Genomic DNA, 19,624 nt, shown 5'->3' with positions numbered 1-19,624 from the left:
TTTCACAGAGCTTCACACACACCCACAGGGTGATGTGGCATCTCATATGATTTATGTGCTCTCTGTTTCCCTCCTCCTTTCTGTCAGTTCTCAACCCACCACATGGTGATTTTGTTTGATTTTCATCCACTTATCCTGTTTGTGGTCCTCTGCTCATTTTTTCCTACACTCAACGGCTGCAAATAACAGTTAGCAGCATTTTCCTTGAAGTTTTGATTTGTCAGATTCCTCTGTCTTCCTTTCTCTTTCATGCTGCTGCACTGCAGTTCCCAGAGATAATCTGTCAGTCAAACAGTGTGTGCTCACATCTCTCTACTTTTCTACTGATGAGGTTTGATTTTCCCTTTCAGCGTCTGCCTAACCACAGTGACTCGCCTCCAATGCTAACTATCCATTTGTTCTGTTAGAGGGGACTTCAAACAAGCTGCTTTTTTTCAGAGTTGTCCTCTACAATAACAACAAACAGGCACAGAATGCCAACATCTGGTCATGCTCAGGAGAGCTTGAAGCACTTTGGACACACAACAACAAACACGCACACGCTGTCCACAGTGAGAGCTGATACGGCGGCAGTGATGGGAGCCCTGGGCTGAAGATAGGACCTCTTATCCCCCAGCTTCAGCCCTGCTCTGCTGGACCATTCACCGACTGTGTGTTTTTGTATATCGCTGCATGTTCCCAGCATTCAAGAGCCGCTGCAGACGATCAAAGTCGGGTCACTTTCTCCTCTCCTCTCCTCTCCTCTATAAACCAACATTCTTTTCTCACACTCGTCCATTCCTTTCAGGGTTTCTGTCTATGTTTGTGTGTAACTCTTGGACAGTCCGATCAAAGCCTGGATGTGGGACACCCCACTGGAAGGGTGCAGTGGTGAAAGTGTTTCAGCCCAGGTTTTCGATAGTCTCAGTGGGAGGGCTGAAAGCAGACAGGCCAGCTCTGGACAACAGAGATGGAGAGACAACAGACACTTTTTCACACAAAAACACACTCATCCAGAAGTCCAACATCTGGGCCTGCTCATGTGATTCCTCAAGGGAGATGGGGGCTTGTAAAGAGTGAATAGAATATCAGGCTTGATGAGCTCCCACACACATTTCTGAGGGTGTCATGTTAGGATAAATGTCACTAACTGAGGGTAACATCAATTAACAGTAGCACACACAGACAAGACATATGAAACCTTCCAGATGAGTAATCCAGATGATTAAACAGTCTGTTGTTACTGTGGGGGTTCCCAAACTGCTAAATCTCATTCACCCTGGAGCAATGTCAGAGGAACAGTCAGGTAGCCCTTGATCAGCACCACCAGTCATCTTCCAGTTGTGTTGATAATACTTGAAGAATATATTTATACCAAAAAGAACACATTATTGGATTATTTATTTTCTTATATTCCTATAAGCTGTAAAAGTAGCTTTGAATTTCTTAAGATAATTCATTCAAATGATTATGCCCATTGTTACTGGCTAACATCTGTTTCTTTGTCCTATCCTTTTAGGCTTACATTTTGACTAATAATGGATTACATTAACATTAGTGTTGCAACTGTTTATCTGTTATCTTTGACCAACTTCATCAGTCTATTCTGTAAATCTAGACAGTTGTTTATGACTTTTTGCTGTGAAACCATTTTTACCTCAGCCAATCTTAGCCTTTTAGCTTGGTTGCTAATTCATTACCTAGCCTGATCGTTCAATAACTTGTTGTAAGCTTTTCTAATGTTTATAACATCCAAAAGTTTCTACTGTGAATTGAAGCTATTTGGATTTTTTCTTTTAAAGACAACAAGTCAACTGTTTGTACATTTGTTTTAGATATTTATTTCTTTGCTTGAGTTTACATTTGTATATGTTAGATGAGTAAAATTGAATTAAATTACTTCACAGCTAACTAGTCAATTTCAAATTTATTACATTTAGCTAAAATTTAAATATACAATTTCTAGAATTTTTTGCTTTGAAATGTCAGTATGAATTTTCAAAATTACTTCTCGAATGCAATTTATATAGACAACCTGTGTACCATTGCCCTGCAAACATTAGATGTTACTTGAAAGGCTGCTACATAATGAAGTGGGAACTGCTTCTGAGTGCTGCTCTACTGTTGACACATCTAATTTAATTAGAATAATTTTTTTTCTCAATTTAGATCTTAAAAATGTCTTAAAAAGTCTTAAATTTTTTTCTTTTTTTAAGTGTGTAGGAACCTTGGAGTAGGGACCAAGCCTGCTGCTACAGATGCCACATTCCAGATGCAAACCTCCACAGCTAACTTCTTGTTTTGAGTTCATTAAAAAAAATGTTTCCACAAAATACTTTTGATGTGAAAAGCCATTAAAAAGTGTCCTTCTTGGTTCACACATTGAGCAATCCCAGAATGCTTTGTGAGTTGCATCAACAGGAAGGCCTTTATTAAGATCTTTTCTACTTCATTTTGTAAAATTCATCAATGGAACGTTAGTTCACTGTTTTGTGAAAGCACTTTACAGAGAATGGTTTTTAGGGATGGAGTCCTCAGTTCAAAACAAGAAGTAAACTGGAGATGGGTGCAGCTGAGCCTCGCTGGTCTTTACATCTTATTTTGTTTTTGTTTGACATTGAAATTTACATACTATATGTTTAAACATAACCCCAAAACAAACTTGTAAACTGTGTATTTTCTAGCTAATTATTTCAGCTATTCACTTGCTAGCTGACTATCGCAACTGTATCATATTACTTTTAGCAGTGATAAATGCTAATGTAACTTTGCAGGCTAAACATTTCAACCACCATCATCTAAGCTGTCCAGGCAACTGTAATTTCATAAGAGTTGGAGTACTAGTGGATACTTACCTAACTAATGTAGTCAACAGTTTATTCAAAATTTTAAGATAATCATTTCAACAATCACTTTTTACCAGGATATATCAGCAGTTTACAGGCAAGTTCAGATAACAAGCCACAAAACTGACATGTTTTCATTACTTTCAGCCAAGTTTCAAACTGTTAACTTTGTACTATTTCAACTCTAATTCATGACTGATGGCTAACTTTCCTGCTACTAATCAATGACCATTATTTGTAGCTAATGCTATATGGGTGTTTTTGGCTTTATTGACTCTAACTTGCAGCACTTGATGTTCACATGTTCCTGAGTCAGGGCAGAGGGAAGTGTGCAGTCAGCTTAGTGTTGCTTTTTGTGCAAGAATATCTGCATCAGTCTTTTTTGCTATTCATTCTTGTCTTCCTTTTAAGCATACATCAGTTGAGCAACTTAATAATCTTTGCATGTTCCTCCTTGTATCTGGGATGAACCCCTTCAGAAAAAAGTTCCTCTGTTAAGTGTTTGTACGTCAGTGCTAAGTGCATAATGGATGATTTTTTTGTTATTACTCCCTATTAAATTAAACTTTTCTGCTTATTTTTCAGGTACCAGGTGATTTAAGCCAGACGTCAGATGACCCCAGTCTGTCTGACTTTGAGACGTAAGAATATTTATTCTTTACCTACCAACATTTTCTTGTTTTAAATGATTTCTGCCTTGCCCCTTTTCTGTCTCTTGTTTTGGATGTTGAAAAAGATGCATACCTATGTATGCAAAGTATCTTCTCTCAACTTTGTTACTGTTTGGTTTGTTGTTACAAGTTTAATTGTTGACAAAGCCTAAACATTTTTCTTCACACATTCATTCATTCTTGTTGTTCTCAGATCAAGATTCTGGTAGATTTAGAGGTGTTCGACCAACAAAAGGTGCTATCTGCTGTAGCATTCTTGTAAAAGTTCTGACTCACTGTTGATGTTCCTGCTGAGAGTAATGGTGATGATGATGATGATGATGATGACCCCAGTGGGGATGGTTTGCTGTGTGTCATACAGGGCTCATCGTGCTCTCATCAACGTGTGGATCCCCTCTGTGTTCCTGCAGGGCCGAGCTGCCAACGCCTACCATGTCTATCAGGTACACTCATCGTCTTTAACATCTGTCTCTCAGAGCAGCGTCCTCCGTTTGCCTGGAAAGCTAACAAGTGCACATAAGGACATACCATAGGGAACCCTTCCCCAGTGGACAAAGCAGCAAATTAAAACAGAAGCAGTGAGGTAGTGAGAGTTTTTTGTGATCCATTTGTTTGAGTTAAACTAAACAAAAGAGTGATGGAGTTACAAGTTCATTAAGCCAAGCTGCAAGGGAACAAATGAGCAATCTGTAAAGTAATTATACATCGAACCAAGTTTGCATTAATACCTCATCATCAATGTTCATTAGCATTGTTGCACTCAGGGCTTTGTTTGCCGCTCAACTCTGTTAAAGTGCTTAGAAAGAACACTCTTCCTGCCCTTTTCTTTATTTTAAATTTAATGAGATTTCTGGTTATGACCATGGTAGCTGTGCAGCTTTAGGCTGTGCCAGGATTGTTTTCTAGTTAGTCGATTGTTCGGACTCCCTTTTTGTTCCAAAATGAAAGATCTCAACAACAAACTGGTATTTTGCCTTGACATTGAGTGTACATATCTATTCAATTTATTCAAGTGATGTATTTTTCTACTTTTGTCTGGTGCCGTTTGGAAGTTGGAATTTGAACTTGTGACCATTCAGCTGTCAGGCTAGTTTTAAGCACGTAGTGTCATAAAAATTTTAATATATTAACATGAAATTTGGTGTGGAGATTCCTGTTTCTCTATTTATTTATAGCATTCATCATAATACATTTAATTTGTTGGCTTATTACATCATGAGTCCATACATAATTCTGTTCCCATAGTTAAGTTATCAGATATAACATAATAATAGATGTATAAAGATATAATGATACTTTTAATGAGTGGTTTATATGGATAATACCTGTTTGTTTAAAATACACATGAATTGAAGACTTTTGTCGTTTTAGCAAGGGTTTTTCCTTATTATCACATTAATGATGTCAAAGAATAGCATATCAGTGGTGGTCTTGACCGGTCTTGAAAGAAAATCCTGAGTCCAGCAATTCTGAGACTGAACGCTCTCAATTCAGAGACCAGACTAAGACCTTCAAAACATGGTCTCAAGACCAAGACAGTTCTTGAGTACTACAACACTAGTTTCTTGTCTGCAGTGCTGTAGTTAGTAATATTAACTGTGTAAGCATGATGAGCTAGCAGGTTAAAGTTAGCCATTTCCTTTCATTGCAGAAAAATCAAATTTAATAAAGTGTTTCTGTCTAATATATTGTTAAAAATAAGTCAGTACATTAATTTTCATAACATTTAGCTGAGAAATCCAAACTTAAGTCCAAATTAGTTAGTTCTACTCATTTTTACACACACTTAACATTAAATTCTAATGGCAAATGGGCTTTAGCTTGTATAGTGCTTTTCCTGTTTACATTTATCCCACTGCTCAAAGCACAGGTCACACTTACTTTTTGCTTGCCCCATTTGCTGATTTTTTTTTTTCTTAATCAACTTACAATAAGCAAGGCAGTGCTTCTTTTTGCACATGACTGTGACTTGGAATAAGTATTATTTAGTATTGTCGGCAAGAAATCCATAATATTTACGTGCTTGGATTTGAGTTTTTGCAGTGTTGCAAATTGAAACCATTAACAATATATTTCTATTACCACGATACAAATGTGTCCTTACAATATGCGAGTCACAAGTCACATTCGTTTGGGACTTTATGGCAACGGCCCTTTTGTGTTTGTGGCTCAGTCCAGTTTTCACTTTTACCTCTATCCCTTGATTGTCATCAGAATTAGAGTTAGAAGGGTAGTGGAAAATCAGCCCTTACAAAGTTGGTCAACCCTTAAAAGTTCCTGATATGTAATTAGTATTTGCAGATGACATTAACTTAAAACAGACATGACAGTACCAAACATTTCTACTCTGAAGGACGTTTTAAAGTACTTTTTTTTAACTGAAAGGAACATAATGCGTTGCATTGAAACAATATACATTTTCATCAGACTGTCTTATTTATGGAGACACTACTGTTATTTGTTCACCTCTTTAGTGGCTTTCTTGCCGATGATTTGAAAGGCATAGTGAGAGATTTCCCTTAACACTCGATTTACACTGTGTCTCTCAAATCTCTGTTCAAAGAGCCATGTTGCGCTGGTACTTTTTGCTCTACCCCACCGTTCTGATGGTTTTTAATGGGAACACAAAGGTATAAGTGTTAGGGGAAAGGGGTGCACTGGGGCTGAGCCTTTCACTCCCTAGAGTGCTATCCATATTAACCTGGCATGCCAGAAAAGCTGTTTTACATATCCATTGCATGGGTTATGTCTCACATCCATCTGGGCGAGAGCAGTGTCAATTTCGTTGACTAAAAATGTTCGTGGACAGCCGTATTTCCCGTGAAAAAGACCAGACTAAGACCTACCGATAAAAGATCTTTGGCAATTAAAATTGACTAAAATGTAATTTAGTTTTCATCGGACATTCAGTATCCATGATATTTCTCCACTGCGGGTCAATCTGCCAAAATACAACGCATCTGTATCTCTTTTGCCTCTCAGCTGTTGAAAGCAGGGATCCCAGGTTTGGCAGGGTGCATAGAACACACTACCATAAAGTTGGTGCCAGATTCAGGCAAGAGAATAAATGTTTGGACTTAAAGTAAATTCTTAAATTTGGGGACTTTTTATGGACTAAAACTAGAGTTAAATGTTTGTTGAGTTGCTGTCGACTAAAACTAGACTAAAGCTATAAAGGGTAGAAATGACTAAAATGTGACTTAAACTAAAAGGCTTTTGATCTAAAGACTAAGACTGAGACTAAAATAAAATAGCTGTCAGAATGAACACTGGATAAGAGCCCATTAAGAGCTTGCAATACAGCTAAACCCTACCCATAACTACCACCTTGTTGTCCTCAAAGATGCTGATTGGTCTGGTCTGTTCGGAGACCAGACACAATTGTTTCAGACTGGAGCTTTGAAAGATGGATCGGCCTGATGACAGACATGGAATCTGGCCAATCCTTTGGCTTTGCATTGTTACTGATTTCTTGCTTCCTCATTAAAAACACCCACTGGTTGGTGATAATAATTTTACTGAAGTGCTTTAAAGAAGTGCTTCTGCAACTGTGAGTTTACTGTGCAAGTTCATGTGCAAGGCTGACTGTTTCTGTTGTTGCTGTTATCACGTGGTTCCCCATAAAAGCTTTTCTTGACCTAAAAGCTAAATCTGAATAATGACTTCACTTTTCTCTGCAGTGTCACTTCAAAGTTTGTAATCAGGTCTCATCAGAAGTTATGACAAAGCTGCAGTGACACCAGCACATCAACTCTTAGCTGTGTGATAGACACTTATCTAATCAAGGTGTGTTCGGAGCTGAACTGGGAGCAGTTCAAAAAACACAACCACTGCTTCATAGAGTATAATTTCCTCTGTGACTTTGTCACATTCACTAGAGGTTGTGTCTACATGGTCATCCTACTGTTTGGTTTCGTTGTACACCATAATATCGCTTGGATATTTAAGCAGGGGAAAAAGGAAACTTGAGAGGAAGCAAATTAAACATTAAGCTTCTTAATTGGGAAATACATATTTTTATGACTGAGTTAAGGGTTTAAGAGGAAGATGAGTGTTTGACTCCAAACTATTTAACTTTATAACATCGGAGTGTGTTTATTAAGTTGGCACTGTACATGTGTTCCTTTACTTCTCTGACCTGGACTTCTTCCAATGCACTGGTCTCTATGCACATTTTATAATTGAAGGCCACACAGACACATAAACATGCAGTTAGATATTGAGTCCCTTGGTTAAATTTTTGTAGGAAACACAGAGGCTGTTGCAGTAATACACATGAATTGGCACATGTCTGCTTTGATAACTGACAAAATGTATTCTTGATTGGATGGATATGCATATAGAGAAGCTAGAAAATACAGATATACCTAGAAATTCAAGGCACAGTAGTCACATCTTTGGCTGAACAGACCCCTTTGTCGACATGCGTGCAAATACAGGAACGCACACTGAGCCGTTATCTGCTGTGTAGCCAGGAGCTACAGCTGTAACGTTAGTCAGAGGTAACCATATGGGACGGAGAAAGACAGGTGACACATCCTCAGCTCATGCTGATAGTCAGGACTGAGTGGCTGCAGAGCTCAGCCTGGCTCAGCTTATACATAATGGATGTAAATTCACAGCACGGGGCACAAGCTGAGAGCGCTCTGACACCTTTTTTTGTGTGAAATAATCTCCATTCTCCCAACAGGATGGAACCGGACAATTGCAAATGAGATGCATTGTTTGAATTCCTCTCAATCCTGCCAATTACATCCTCAGACCAACGTGCACAGATTGTTGGGTCCGGGTTCCCTATTGAAAATGGACACTCTGATAAAAATATCTCAATCCAAATGATTTCGAATGGGCATTTTCTGGCGTTCAGAGTAGAAAAGTGCTTGTATAGAAAGCAGCTGACTTTTAAATTGCAGCACAGTGTAAGGGAAGGGACTTTTTTTCCCTGCAATTTGGGAGCATATTTGTGTAGCAGGAGGTACTGGTGCTTTCTAATGGTGCTGTCAAAAAAATGAGTCCTATGGAGGACTCATTACAGAGAGATGTGGCACTACCGCTGCAAATTGCCAACAAGCCTCAGTTTGCACTCATAATGTGTTCACCTGGTATAGGAGATACCTGACGTGTCATAAACGGGGTCCTTTCCTTCCTTTCTCCCAATGATGACCAAGGAGAAACGCATATGAAGTCCACAATTTGCTTATCTGTTTTACCCAAAACAAAACAAGACTTCAGTGAGAGCACAGGCAAAATAAGACAGAACGTCCTCAATAATAACCATGTTACTTTGCTCAAATAACAACAAAAGCTTACCTAAAAACTAAACAACTAAATGAACATCAAACAGTCTTATGTTGGATTATAAAGAATGGATCATTAGAATTAGCGTGACTTCCGTGATGACAAAAATAATTTTGGTTAATGACAGAAGGAAGGAGGATAATCTTGATCCTATAACATTTGGATTAAACTAACAAAAAGTTTTTTCTACATAAACTTTTGATCACAGCAGCATTGGATATTTAACGCTAACTTGCTGAAGCATCGTTTCTCACAGTAACTTTTTATCCAGCTTGGTCCAGTGTCCCTGCTTGGCAGTGGCTCTAAGGCACATGGCTAAATCCAAGGATATGGAGATGAATATTTAGCTGCTGATCATTTTTTTAAGGCGGACAGGCTTGCTGGAACCGATCCTTATCCTGATATTTATCTCAGAAACTCAAAAGTACTGATGTTTGCTAAACAATACTTTCCATATTCAGGAATTAGCTCTCTTCTAGACAGTTTTGAAAAGAGCCTATATAACTTCAGGAAAAATGCATAATTAATAAAAGCTTGGAGAAAAGTTTGAAGGATCAGGTAGACAGCATATGAATATGGAAAAAAAAGAAAAGAGAAGAAACAAGGAAACTAGGAACAAAGAAAGAAAAGGCATGGAAAGTAAAAGTGACAAAGAGAAGGAAAAGGGAGCTAGTTAAGGTAGGTTAAATTCTGAATTCAGTCCTAGTCCTCATAACAGGTGTCTGTTCAGATAATACAATTAAAACTGGCCCTGGTAGGATTTCAGGTAGATCCTGTAGGTCTGAAACAAAATATAAGCATTCCTACCCTAGAGACCAAGAGACATGTTGCTCACCTGCAATTATTTTGAATATAACACTCCGTTTATAGCTGCACTACATGAGGTGTTTTTACTGGACCACTAATGTGTTAGGGCAGAAGTGATGTAATTTGTGTGTACAATGTTTTTGCCATTTTTATTTTTATTTTTTTTTCATAAATTCAACTTTACTTTTGGACAAAGTTTGGGTGTTATAGTCATGAAACAACCACATTGCAAACATAACAGACTAAGCAACATCTAATAAATAAAGCAGAAAAAATGTCAGAGGTCTAGTCTGGGATTAAATTATGTGTAGATCAGTTTTAGAAGTTGTTTGCAAGCAGTGGCTAACTTTAGCTTTGTTAGCTTTACATAAACATAACATAGCTACGCTAGCTACATAGTTAACATTGGTACGTGAGCCAATGTAACTACGTTACCTTTAGCTTTAGCAAATTGAAGTTTAGTACTAGCTGATATAGGTAACATAGTTTTGTTACCTTTAACCTTAGGTATGTTAGCTGTGCTAGAATGTTCTCATTAAGGAAAAGCTTTTTTTTCCCTGGCAGCTGACAGTTTACTCGACTTGATTAAACGTTTTGTAATTAGGTCAGGTTCATGACTTAATTTTTGGTGTCTCTCCCTGTCATCTTTTCTTATTGGTTTAAATCAGAGCCCCCTGGCAGTAGAAAATGTGCTTTTAGTTGAAAGTAAAGTCTTTGACTTTGGTTTTGTTATGTAACATAAGCCCCTCGAACCCAAGCAAACAAACAAACCAATAACTCAAACATTGTTATTAAAAGCTGATATGAATTTCAGTGATAATGACACAACAGAGAAGACCTAATAACGTTTGTTCCTCTAAAAAGACCTACTAGAATACTAGTCCACCACTTAGTGTGTTACTAGTATTTATATAGGCCAATACATATATGTGCCAATATATTCATAGTTACCAGTGATTGTGATCATTAAACAATTTAAAAACCTGAAGTTGAGGGTCTCTGTTCCTGTGGCCCTCATCTCCTTCCCCTCCACAGGAAATAAAACACAGAACACCTTTTTGTTTCTTAAACAAAGCAAGATGATAAATCTACTTATTATTAAAAAAGATGGTTATAAAACACAGAGAAACCTGAAAATATCTTCATAACAGCCTTCGGTGTTGATTAAAATAATGATGCTCTCAGAAAATTGGCTGCATTTCTCTGCCTACACAAGGCACACACTGGGGCTAATCTCCAACATGAAGGTGCACATTGACTCTGAACAAATGTTAAAAGATGGGAGTTTTTCTGGGGTTAACTGATAATATTTCACCTGAGGGAATCCCATGCTTTAAATGACTAAAATACAATAAAAGGTCAAACAGAAGTCTGTGAAACACACTGATGAGTGGATTTCTGCCACGCTTTGGGCCATAATCAGTGTCCACCTGCAGTTTCACATTTATGGATTGTCTCCAGTATGGTAGCTGAACATTTTCCTTGTGTTCCACTGATTTAGTCTGATTTCTTCCTCTCAGTAACCATCTCAGTGAGACTGCTGTCCAGCCCTGGAGCTGCAATAAAGCACAGCCCATCTGGTGTATTGGATACTTCCGTCCCAGAGCTATATCGGGCTAATAGCTCCCAGAGGAAAAGGCTTTTGTTCTTAGACAGGCTAATGGATGGCCAAGGTTACCGGAGTCATTGTTTGTTAAGGTGAGGTAGTAGTGCTGATTGAAAGCTAAGCCAAGAGTCTTAAAGACCAAAGAGTCTCAGAAGTAGAAGGCAGGGGTCTTTTTAAAATACCCTAAAGTGACTGTTCCAGACTTGATTTCCCTCAGTATTTTTTTCATTCTCACACACGCATATGCTTGCAAAATTGAACCAATGATAGGAGCAATGAGCCATAGCTTGGACCAGAGAGGGTTTTGGGAGCCTCTGAGAGTGAATGGGATTTTGAAGCGCAAGCCTAAGTTAGGTCAAAGCAACCTTGTGGTTAGAAATAAGCACGCTACCAGCTCTGTTCTGCTGCTGAAGTCGCCCACAGAGGAGGAAGGGTCGCCCATCTACTGCTTCTTGGATGATTTGGTCGCACATGTCGGCTTATGCTTTCATTTCTCTCCTCTTCCTTTCGTTCCTTTCCTACCTTTTCACTCCCCTGCCAGGGATTGCCTTATTGTGTTGCTAAAATCGCTTCTACTTCAGATCCTGCATTCCCTCAGTCAGTTTCTTCTCCAAGCTTTATAAAATGACTCTCATCTAAAGCTCTGTAAGGCCTGTGAACGGAGGACAAGAGACAGATGAAGACAGAGAACGAGAGACTGATGAATTTGCTCCATTATCAGACATTTTTTTTTGCTCTTTGTGGCACGTCATGCCTCTGGGGCTTCATCCCTCCATCGCTCCATCCCTCGCTATGCTTCTTTTCCCCTCCTGATCTCATAATGAGAGAATTATACCGGCCGCGGCAAATCAGTGTCTCCCTCCCACACATTACCAACAATAGACGTTATCATGAGAGGAGGAGAGGAAGAATCATTTGCACACTGTCGACGAACAGGAGTCATTTGTTGGTTGCAGGAGTTTGTGTTTTTATCACCTGTGTACTTTAGGCTGGCATGGTGCTGTGAAAAGAGCATCAGTCACAGGCTGATAAGGAAGTCTTTCTTCCTCCAGTAAATGAGGTGCGGGCGAGTTCAGCGTCATTAGGATGTATGGAGTTATGTGTGCAATAAAGGAAGAACTCATACAGAGGAAATGAAAACTTTGAGAGAAGCGGATCAGAAGTTTGGAGGCATTTCGATCCAGAAATGACTATTGCAGTTGGTGGCTTTTTGATTGCAACTGAAATAGTTCGGCAACTGCGGAAATGTTTGAGATGAAACTTTGAGCATATCTAATCTCTCAAACGCAAAGATTCTAGAGATTTTGTGGAACCTCTCACTCATGATGTAAATCAGTCATTCCCAACCTTTTGTCCTTAGGACCCCCCTACTAGTATCTAAGAAAAACTATCCCCTCCATGGCCCACTTTAAAAAATTAAACTACGATTTTAATTGATTTCTTCAAAAAATTCAAACATAATATGCCTTCAAACACTTGTTCTTGACAAAAGATCTATGCAAAAACTAGCCATTATTATGACAGTGTATTAGGCCCCCTGGAAGTATAAAATGATGGAAGATTGGTTAATTTTGAACAATAAACTTGAAATGCTCAAGTCTTGAAACTCGTTAATATCCCTGCAGGATATTCCACTGTCAGCTGTAAGGGATATTATCAGAAAGTGGAAGCATTAAGGAACAACAGCAACTCAGCCACTAAGTGAAGACCACTCTTGTTGACAAGAGTGAACACCTGCTATGTTCTGCTGATTCCATAGCTGAAGAGTTTTGAACTTCCTACAAACAACAAACTGTGCAGAAGCATACAGTATTATGCACAGGCTGTGCATAATATTACAATACTTATTGAAACGGAGCTCTAGCACAGTCATTTCAGTGAAAACAATACAATACAAGCTTTTGAACTTAGATTTAGCTGTGATGTTGTTCTCCACAGTGTAATGTCATCTATGTCATGTCACGAGGTGAATCAGCTAACTACTCGCCCACTGACACAGCTGTGTTTACCTTCCCTTGACACAAAGCTATGTGTCAACAGGTAGGAGAGAAACATCAACTATGCATATGTTCTGGGGATTCTTTTTTCTTTGGCAGCAAACGTCAAAGAGAAATACAGTTTTTTTTTTCAGTTGTGGATTACTTAAATGAAAAAGTTAATCATAACCTTTTACTTGAATTGCAGATTTAACATAATACATTACCTTTCACAATAAAAAGGTAATCATATTACTCTTACAATTAGTCATAACTTAAAACCCCCAAACACTCCTTATTTCCCCATTGCTGCCTTCTCTCTTGCTCACAACAGCTTTAGGCTCATGGAGGGAGCCTGCTTTCATTGGACAAAACCATCTGCTTAATGATATTTCAAAAAATAAAATGTGCTTGACAACCATCAAATTTTTTTCCGCTGAGTTGATCAGAATCAGCTTTGTTGGCCAAGTATGCTTACGCAACCAGGAATCAGTGTACAGGAACTAAATACTAATCTGATTCATCTAATTAATCTAAAAACATGTCTCAAGGACTGTGGAGGAAAGCCTGAGTAGTACTCAAAGAGGAACCATATAAGCATGGAGGAAACATAGAAACTTCACACAAAGTTTAGCCAAATCTTTTTGCTGTATCATTTACCACATAATCAAAGGTTTTTATATTCTGTACATTCACTTATAAGGTTTTGTCCTCCAGGAAGGTTGTCTTCGTTTTAGGTGACAGCATAACACCCTGGAGCATGAGGCAGTGAGATGGAGTTTCAGCTCAGGTTTCTACACATTTCAAGGTTGTTGTTGTTTGTTTAGTTTTGTTTTTGTTTTGTTTTTTTTTATAGCATTTATGTTGCAACAGAAGTGCTCTGCCTTTGTTGCAGAAAAATTATAACCTGCTTCAATGAAAGTACACAGTATCAGGAGAACAATGAAGTATACAACACAGCAGAAGCTTTAAATCTCTCTATCTGACTCAGGTTATTTTACATTTTTCTTGCCAGACTCCCTGAGGGAATCCTGCTGAGATGCTCTCTGCTGTCTGATGGGAGCTTTCAGGTCGTTGATTACTGGGTGTCATACCTGTGGTGCTGCAGCTGTGGGTGGGATACACTCTTTGCACTGCAGCTGTCATTCTATGATAAAGTTTTGTTTGCTAACAAAGAAGAAACAAATATTATTTGCTGATGAATGTAGATTTATAGTCTGTTTTTTCCTGAATAAATTTGCAAGTGACATGATAAAAATTCTAGATAACTGCAGGTTCTTCTGCAATTTGTGGCTTTTCTAAATAAAACATACTCAGGCCATTCACACGCACAGTTAAGATGAGCTACGGTTTGACTATTTCAGTCACAAGTATATAAGAAAGGCCCTGACCAGGAAGTGAACCAGGGACCTTTTTGCTGTGAGGCAAAAGCTCTAACCCCTTCACCACCGTGCAGTCCCTGGAAGAAAGATAAATGGATAGATTGAAAGCTTTAGAATCTGGCTCAGGTAGAGTCAGGCCATGAGACCAATTAGTGCCCATTTGCAGTGCATTAGAGAGGGCTCTGGCTGCAGACGTACATCTCTGTCGGCCACTCTCACAGACCGTTCTTCTGAGACGATGTGCATTTCAGAATGGAAATATATGTTAAAACTTCCAAAATAAAATTGGATTGAACTTCTGTGTAGGGTTAGAGTAAGCGTGGGGATACCAAAAATTAAAATTAGAAATCTGACCTGCAAAACCTGATTACAGAACATTTAATAAAGCAGAGTAAACAATCTGCTTTCAGGAAAAAAATCATCGTACATGAAAACATTCTAACACACCAAATGTAGCATACATTGCTCCATTAGATGTGTAAGCATTGATAACATAGCTATGTAGTTAAAACAGCTGCGTAGCTAACACAGCTACATGGTTAATGCAGCTACATAGCTAGTGCAGCTACATAGCTAAAGCTAACTTAGCTACATAGCTAACAAAGCCCTGTTTCTTATGTAGTTTACGTAGCTAAAGTTAAGATAGAAGTGCAGCTATGAAAGCTAGCTACGTTATCTACGTAGCTACATTGACTTCAGCTACATTTGATAAAACATGTTACTAAAGCTAACTTTGCTATATTGGCTCATGTAGCAACGTTAATTGTGTAGCTAGTTTACCTATGTTAGCTTTAGCTAACATGTATCTGAGTTCTTATTTCAAACTGATATTTCATTTTTTCTTTTCAATCTGCATTTTTTTAAAATTCTGTTTACACTTTGTCACGATGGGGTTCTGAGTTTTGATGAATGAGAATAAAAATGGATTTTTTTTCAACTGTAGCATCAGGCTGCAACATAACAAATTCAAAAAAGTGAACAGGGTCTCAATACTTTCTGAATGTACTTTATATTATTGAATTTTTATCTTGCAATTTGAAGAAAATGCACTCAATGCAGTGTCACTAATCTAATGGGTAAGAAACTAAAGATATGATGGTATACTTAAATCAATGAAGACGGTCTTGATAAAGATCTAAAAAAAAAATTACATTTAATGTCAGATATTCTGCATATACCTTGGTATTCAGTGCTACCTTGTCTCCAGGTATTATAAATCTCACCTGATGTAAATAAATGCACCTTTCTCTTGGCTAAGATACCAACATCTATAATAGAGAATATGCAGCTTAACAGAGGAGACAGTGGGCTCCTCTTACCAACAAGACAAAGTCAAAAATTGGGTCTTTTCTTTTCTTAGTCCCCCCCCCCCCCCCCTGTATTTTATCTCTAATTCTCCTCTATGTATTTTGTTCATGAGGCAGAAAATGAAGGACTGTAAACTGCAAAAACCTATTTCCTCCAAATTTGTGTGTACTTGTGCATCCATCCATCCATCCATCCATCAGTGTGCACACAAACAAAACAAACAGCACCTTAGCACTAATAGAAAAAGGGGCGAATGAAGAAGACGCACATCACTGTGTACAAATAGTTTCATGCCAATGTTGAGTGCAAGCACATTTGATCCAGCGCTCTGCAGCTGCTTTACATATACGTTTAATAGATATGTGCATATATTCCATATGAGTTATTCTCTTTGATCAGCAAAAAGCTGAGCCTGTAATTTCCACACAAAGTCAGAGACCTGCTGCAAACTTCTCACTGTTTTTAATTATGCAAATGCAGCAGGATAATGTTTACTGTAACTTCCCTCTTCCTTCTTCTTCTCCTCTCTCTGTCCTTCACACATTTGTTCTATTTCTAAAGCGCTGCGCTAACTTTGAGAGATACAGCAGGTAGAAAGTACGCGCTGTGAGCACTCCATGTATTTTTTAAAAGCACCTTTGTGCTATCTCTTCTGCATACGCTTGTCTTCCTGCATAGTACAGCACCTTTAAATGTAGCTGTTAGTGCACTCCAAGAGAAAAAGAGTGATAGAAGGTACCAATTAATAGCCGTTACATAAACCATCTTTTCACTTGGCTGTGCCTCCCAGAGCCTTTAATATGCTCCATATGAAACCACATAAATCAGCCACTCAATGAATAATTGAGTCGTCCTCGCTGACACTCTTTCAGATGTGCCCGCAACAGTCCGCCATCCCCGAGAGAAACACAACGTGGGGAATGCGTTAGCACCTTTAATTTCTATATTAGCCACTGGGTGTTACTGGGTTAGCTTGGGAGACCTGTGGCAGCTGAGGCGGTAAGCTTTACATTCAGAGGCGCTCGGTGTGAGTCTCTCTGATCAGCCAGAGGCTTAGACCGCATGCTGATGGGACGCTTTAGCAATGCAGATGAGATAATACATCCATATGTATAAATTTAAGTGTGAAGTTGTGTGTGTGCTGGTGTTGCATTCACAGATAGATGGATCGTCTGTTTTTGTGAGTATTTTCTTTGCGTGTGTGTGCATGAGTGATTATGGTTATGATTATGGCTGGTTGGTGACAGAGGGAGATCACTGTTATGCTGATGATGGTGATGATAAATGTTTTACAATGATGATGATAATTACAATCGTTGCCTTGGTCTTACTTCCATCAGTCTTAGATTTAACACCCTCACGAAGCTGCTTTTACTGCCGAACACTGCAGAGCGGGCACCATATCGACTTCAGCATCACTTTAATTTACATTATATTTCCATTTCAGGCACTTAAGTCAGCGCTCTCATCCAGAGTGATTCACCATGAAGAGGATGTGGTTCAGTGTTGTGTTCAATGGTACTTTAACTCGACACTGAGCTGCTGATGGACGTGGCAATGACGGGGCAGAATAATGTGATGTATAGGCAAGATTTAGTCACGATAGAATTTTACAAGGAGTAAATACCAGTTTGCCGCAAAATTTGAAGTCCTAGGCACACTGTATAATTACTACCTCCGCCAAGGAGGTTATGTGATCGGATGGGTTTGTTCGTTTGTTCGTTTGCTCATTTGTTAGTTTGTTAGCAACATAACTCAAAAATTCATGGATGGATTTTCATAAAATTTTCAGGAAATGGCAGAAATGGCATAAGGAAGAACTGATTAGATTTTGGGACTGATCCGGATCAGTCCCGGATCTGGATTCAGGAATTTTTGAAAGGATTCTGTACTTTTGGGAGATAGGGCTGATGGCAGAGGTCTGCGCTGTTACCACTTTACACCAGGAGATGGCGGACATGAGTAACTTATTCAAAGTTTTGGAGTTTATAGAGTTTGAAAGACACATGCCCGGTCGAGGAGACGAGTCGGAGCGTAACAGAGAGAAAGACAGCGAATTGTAGCGAGAATACTCACAATGCTGGGAGGAATAGAGGAATATTCACCCTCTGCCATGACTTCCACACATAGCGAAGCAGATGCTTTGCCTCACCATGTCTTCACCCCACCGGGGAGGGAGTAATCGGCGAATTAGATTTTTGGAGTGATCCGGATCACCGTCTGGATCCAGGAATGTTTTTAAAGGATTCTTCACTATTGGGAGATAGGGCTGATGGCGGAAGCTGTCTGAGTGCTTTTCTAGTTACAAATGAAATTGGCAATGTAATGCAGTATAGACGCTGCTCTCTCTTCATTGGGGCAAAGATTTGGTTGAAAAAGTGTCAGAAGATCTGAAATTTTTCTGCCTGCATCAGGCAATAAGTCATTTTTAACTTTATATTTAAACTTGATTAAAGGAAGTTTAGCGTTAGTTCATGCAGGACACAGTAGTCATACGCCCAGCCATTATCAGCTGACAGCCAGCTGGTCACAGTTATCATCTTCCAGCTCCTACAGCCAATCACAGCTCTCTCTCTCAACACAGCGGTGTTTTAGATATGACGTACTTCTCATTAATTCTGGCTTGCATTAATGCTGATGCACCATGCTGCTGCTGCTGATGAAGCTTAACCTTCTCCACCCCAGACTTCTCCTTTATAGCATTAATCTTGTTGCATTCTTATATTGAGAATCATGCTACTATGTATTGATTGCTGTTGAACTAATTCTTTGTAATCAGTATGCATTGTCATTTATGTATCCATTCATATGGGGGAGTGCAGTCTGCAGTCATCAACTGAATTTTCTTCTCCTCCCTGCAGGAATAGTTTACTTTTATGGCAAACCAACTTATGATATAACCTGAAAAGTTTTTAATGACTGATGATGAGATGGAAAAAAGTTTGTGATATCACAGGATGAAAAGAAACTGTTTTATAGAGTTGCAAAGAAAAAGATGTAAATATATAAAGAAAAACAAAGGTCTGTTTAAAAAGAAAATCTTGTTATATTGTGTGAGAAGATTTGACTGATTAAAGGAAAAACCTCTCTTGAGCAAAAGTGGATTTGTATTAAACTTGAATCAAAATAAATAGCCTGAAAATGTTTAATTTACTTTTTGTTCCAAATTATGCAAATGCTCTTTTTGTTTATTTAGTCTATATAATTGGCTATCAATAGGATTTTTCATTCCTCAACAATTAAATTGTAATATGGATTTTATTTGTCCAAATTACCAATAATGAAAATGGCTTTCTTTTGCAAATTAACTTTAAATGCAGCGCTCCAAAATATTATACAAAACAGATTTTTAAAACACTCAGTAGTTTCTAAAGGATTGAAAACAGAAATCTGTTGTAGTTTTTTGCATTAGGAGTTAATGTTTATCAAATCAGAGCTATTTCAATCGAAAACATATTTACAGGTCAAGTGACATTAACAGAGGAGCCCTTCTTTGTTATCACCTTAAGAACCTTTAAGAGCTCTCTCATCCATTGAACATGTAAGTTCATGTATAGTAGTGGTGGGTATCACTAGTGGCTGCACAATACAATATTATCATGATACTTGGGTCACAATCCAATATTATTGCAATTTTTAAACATTCTCAGTGAGTATTGGAATACCATATATTACAGTATATTGTGATCTATTTGTTTGGATGTTCAGAGGGATATGTTTGGGAAATTTCAGGCATTATCAGAAATTTCGA

The 19,624-nt window shown here is 38.4% G+C and overlaps 1 protein-coding gene across 5 annotated transcripts in view; it reads left to right on the top strand.

Annotated features, from left to right (window-relative positions):
- snx29 (sorting nexin 29) overlaps positions 1 to 19,624 on the top strand; it is a 257,459-nt gene that overhangs the window by 160,200 nt on the left and 77,635 nt on the right. For 4 of the 5 annotated variants that reach the window (XR_005993473.1, XM_041815460.1, XM_041815459.1 and 1 more), the window contains exons 17-18: positions 3,411 to 3,466; positions 3,858 to 3,939. Coding sequence is in view for 4 of the 5 variants with exons in the window: in XM_041815460.1 (XP_041671394.1) it covers positions 3,411 to 3,466; positions 3,858 to 3,939 (138 nt within the window). In the remaining variant the exon portion in view is untranslated. Of the gene's footprint in view, positions 1 to 3,410; positions 3,467 to 3,689; positions 3,732 to 3,857; positions 3,953 to 19,624 lie in introns of those variants that run through there. The other variant, XM_041815462.1, reaches the window with a different exon arrangement.

The sequence above is a fragment of the Cheilinus undulatus genome, linkage group 20 (genome assembly GCF_018320785.1).
Source record: "Cheilinus undulatus linkage group 20, ASM1832078v1, whole genome shotgun sequence".
NCBI classification, from domain to species: Eukaryota; Metazoa; Chordata; class Actinopteri; order Labriformes; family Labridae; genus Cheilinus; species Cheilinus undulatus.
Note: the sequence above shows the minus strand (reverse complement) of the source record. Positions and strands in the feature narration are given on the sequence as shown.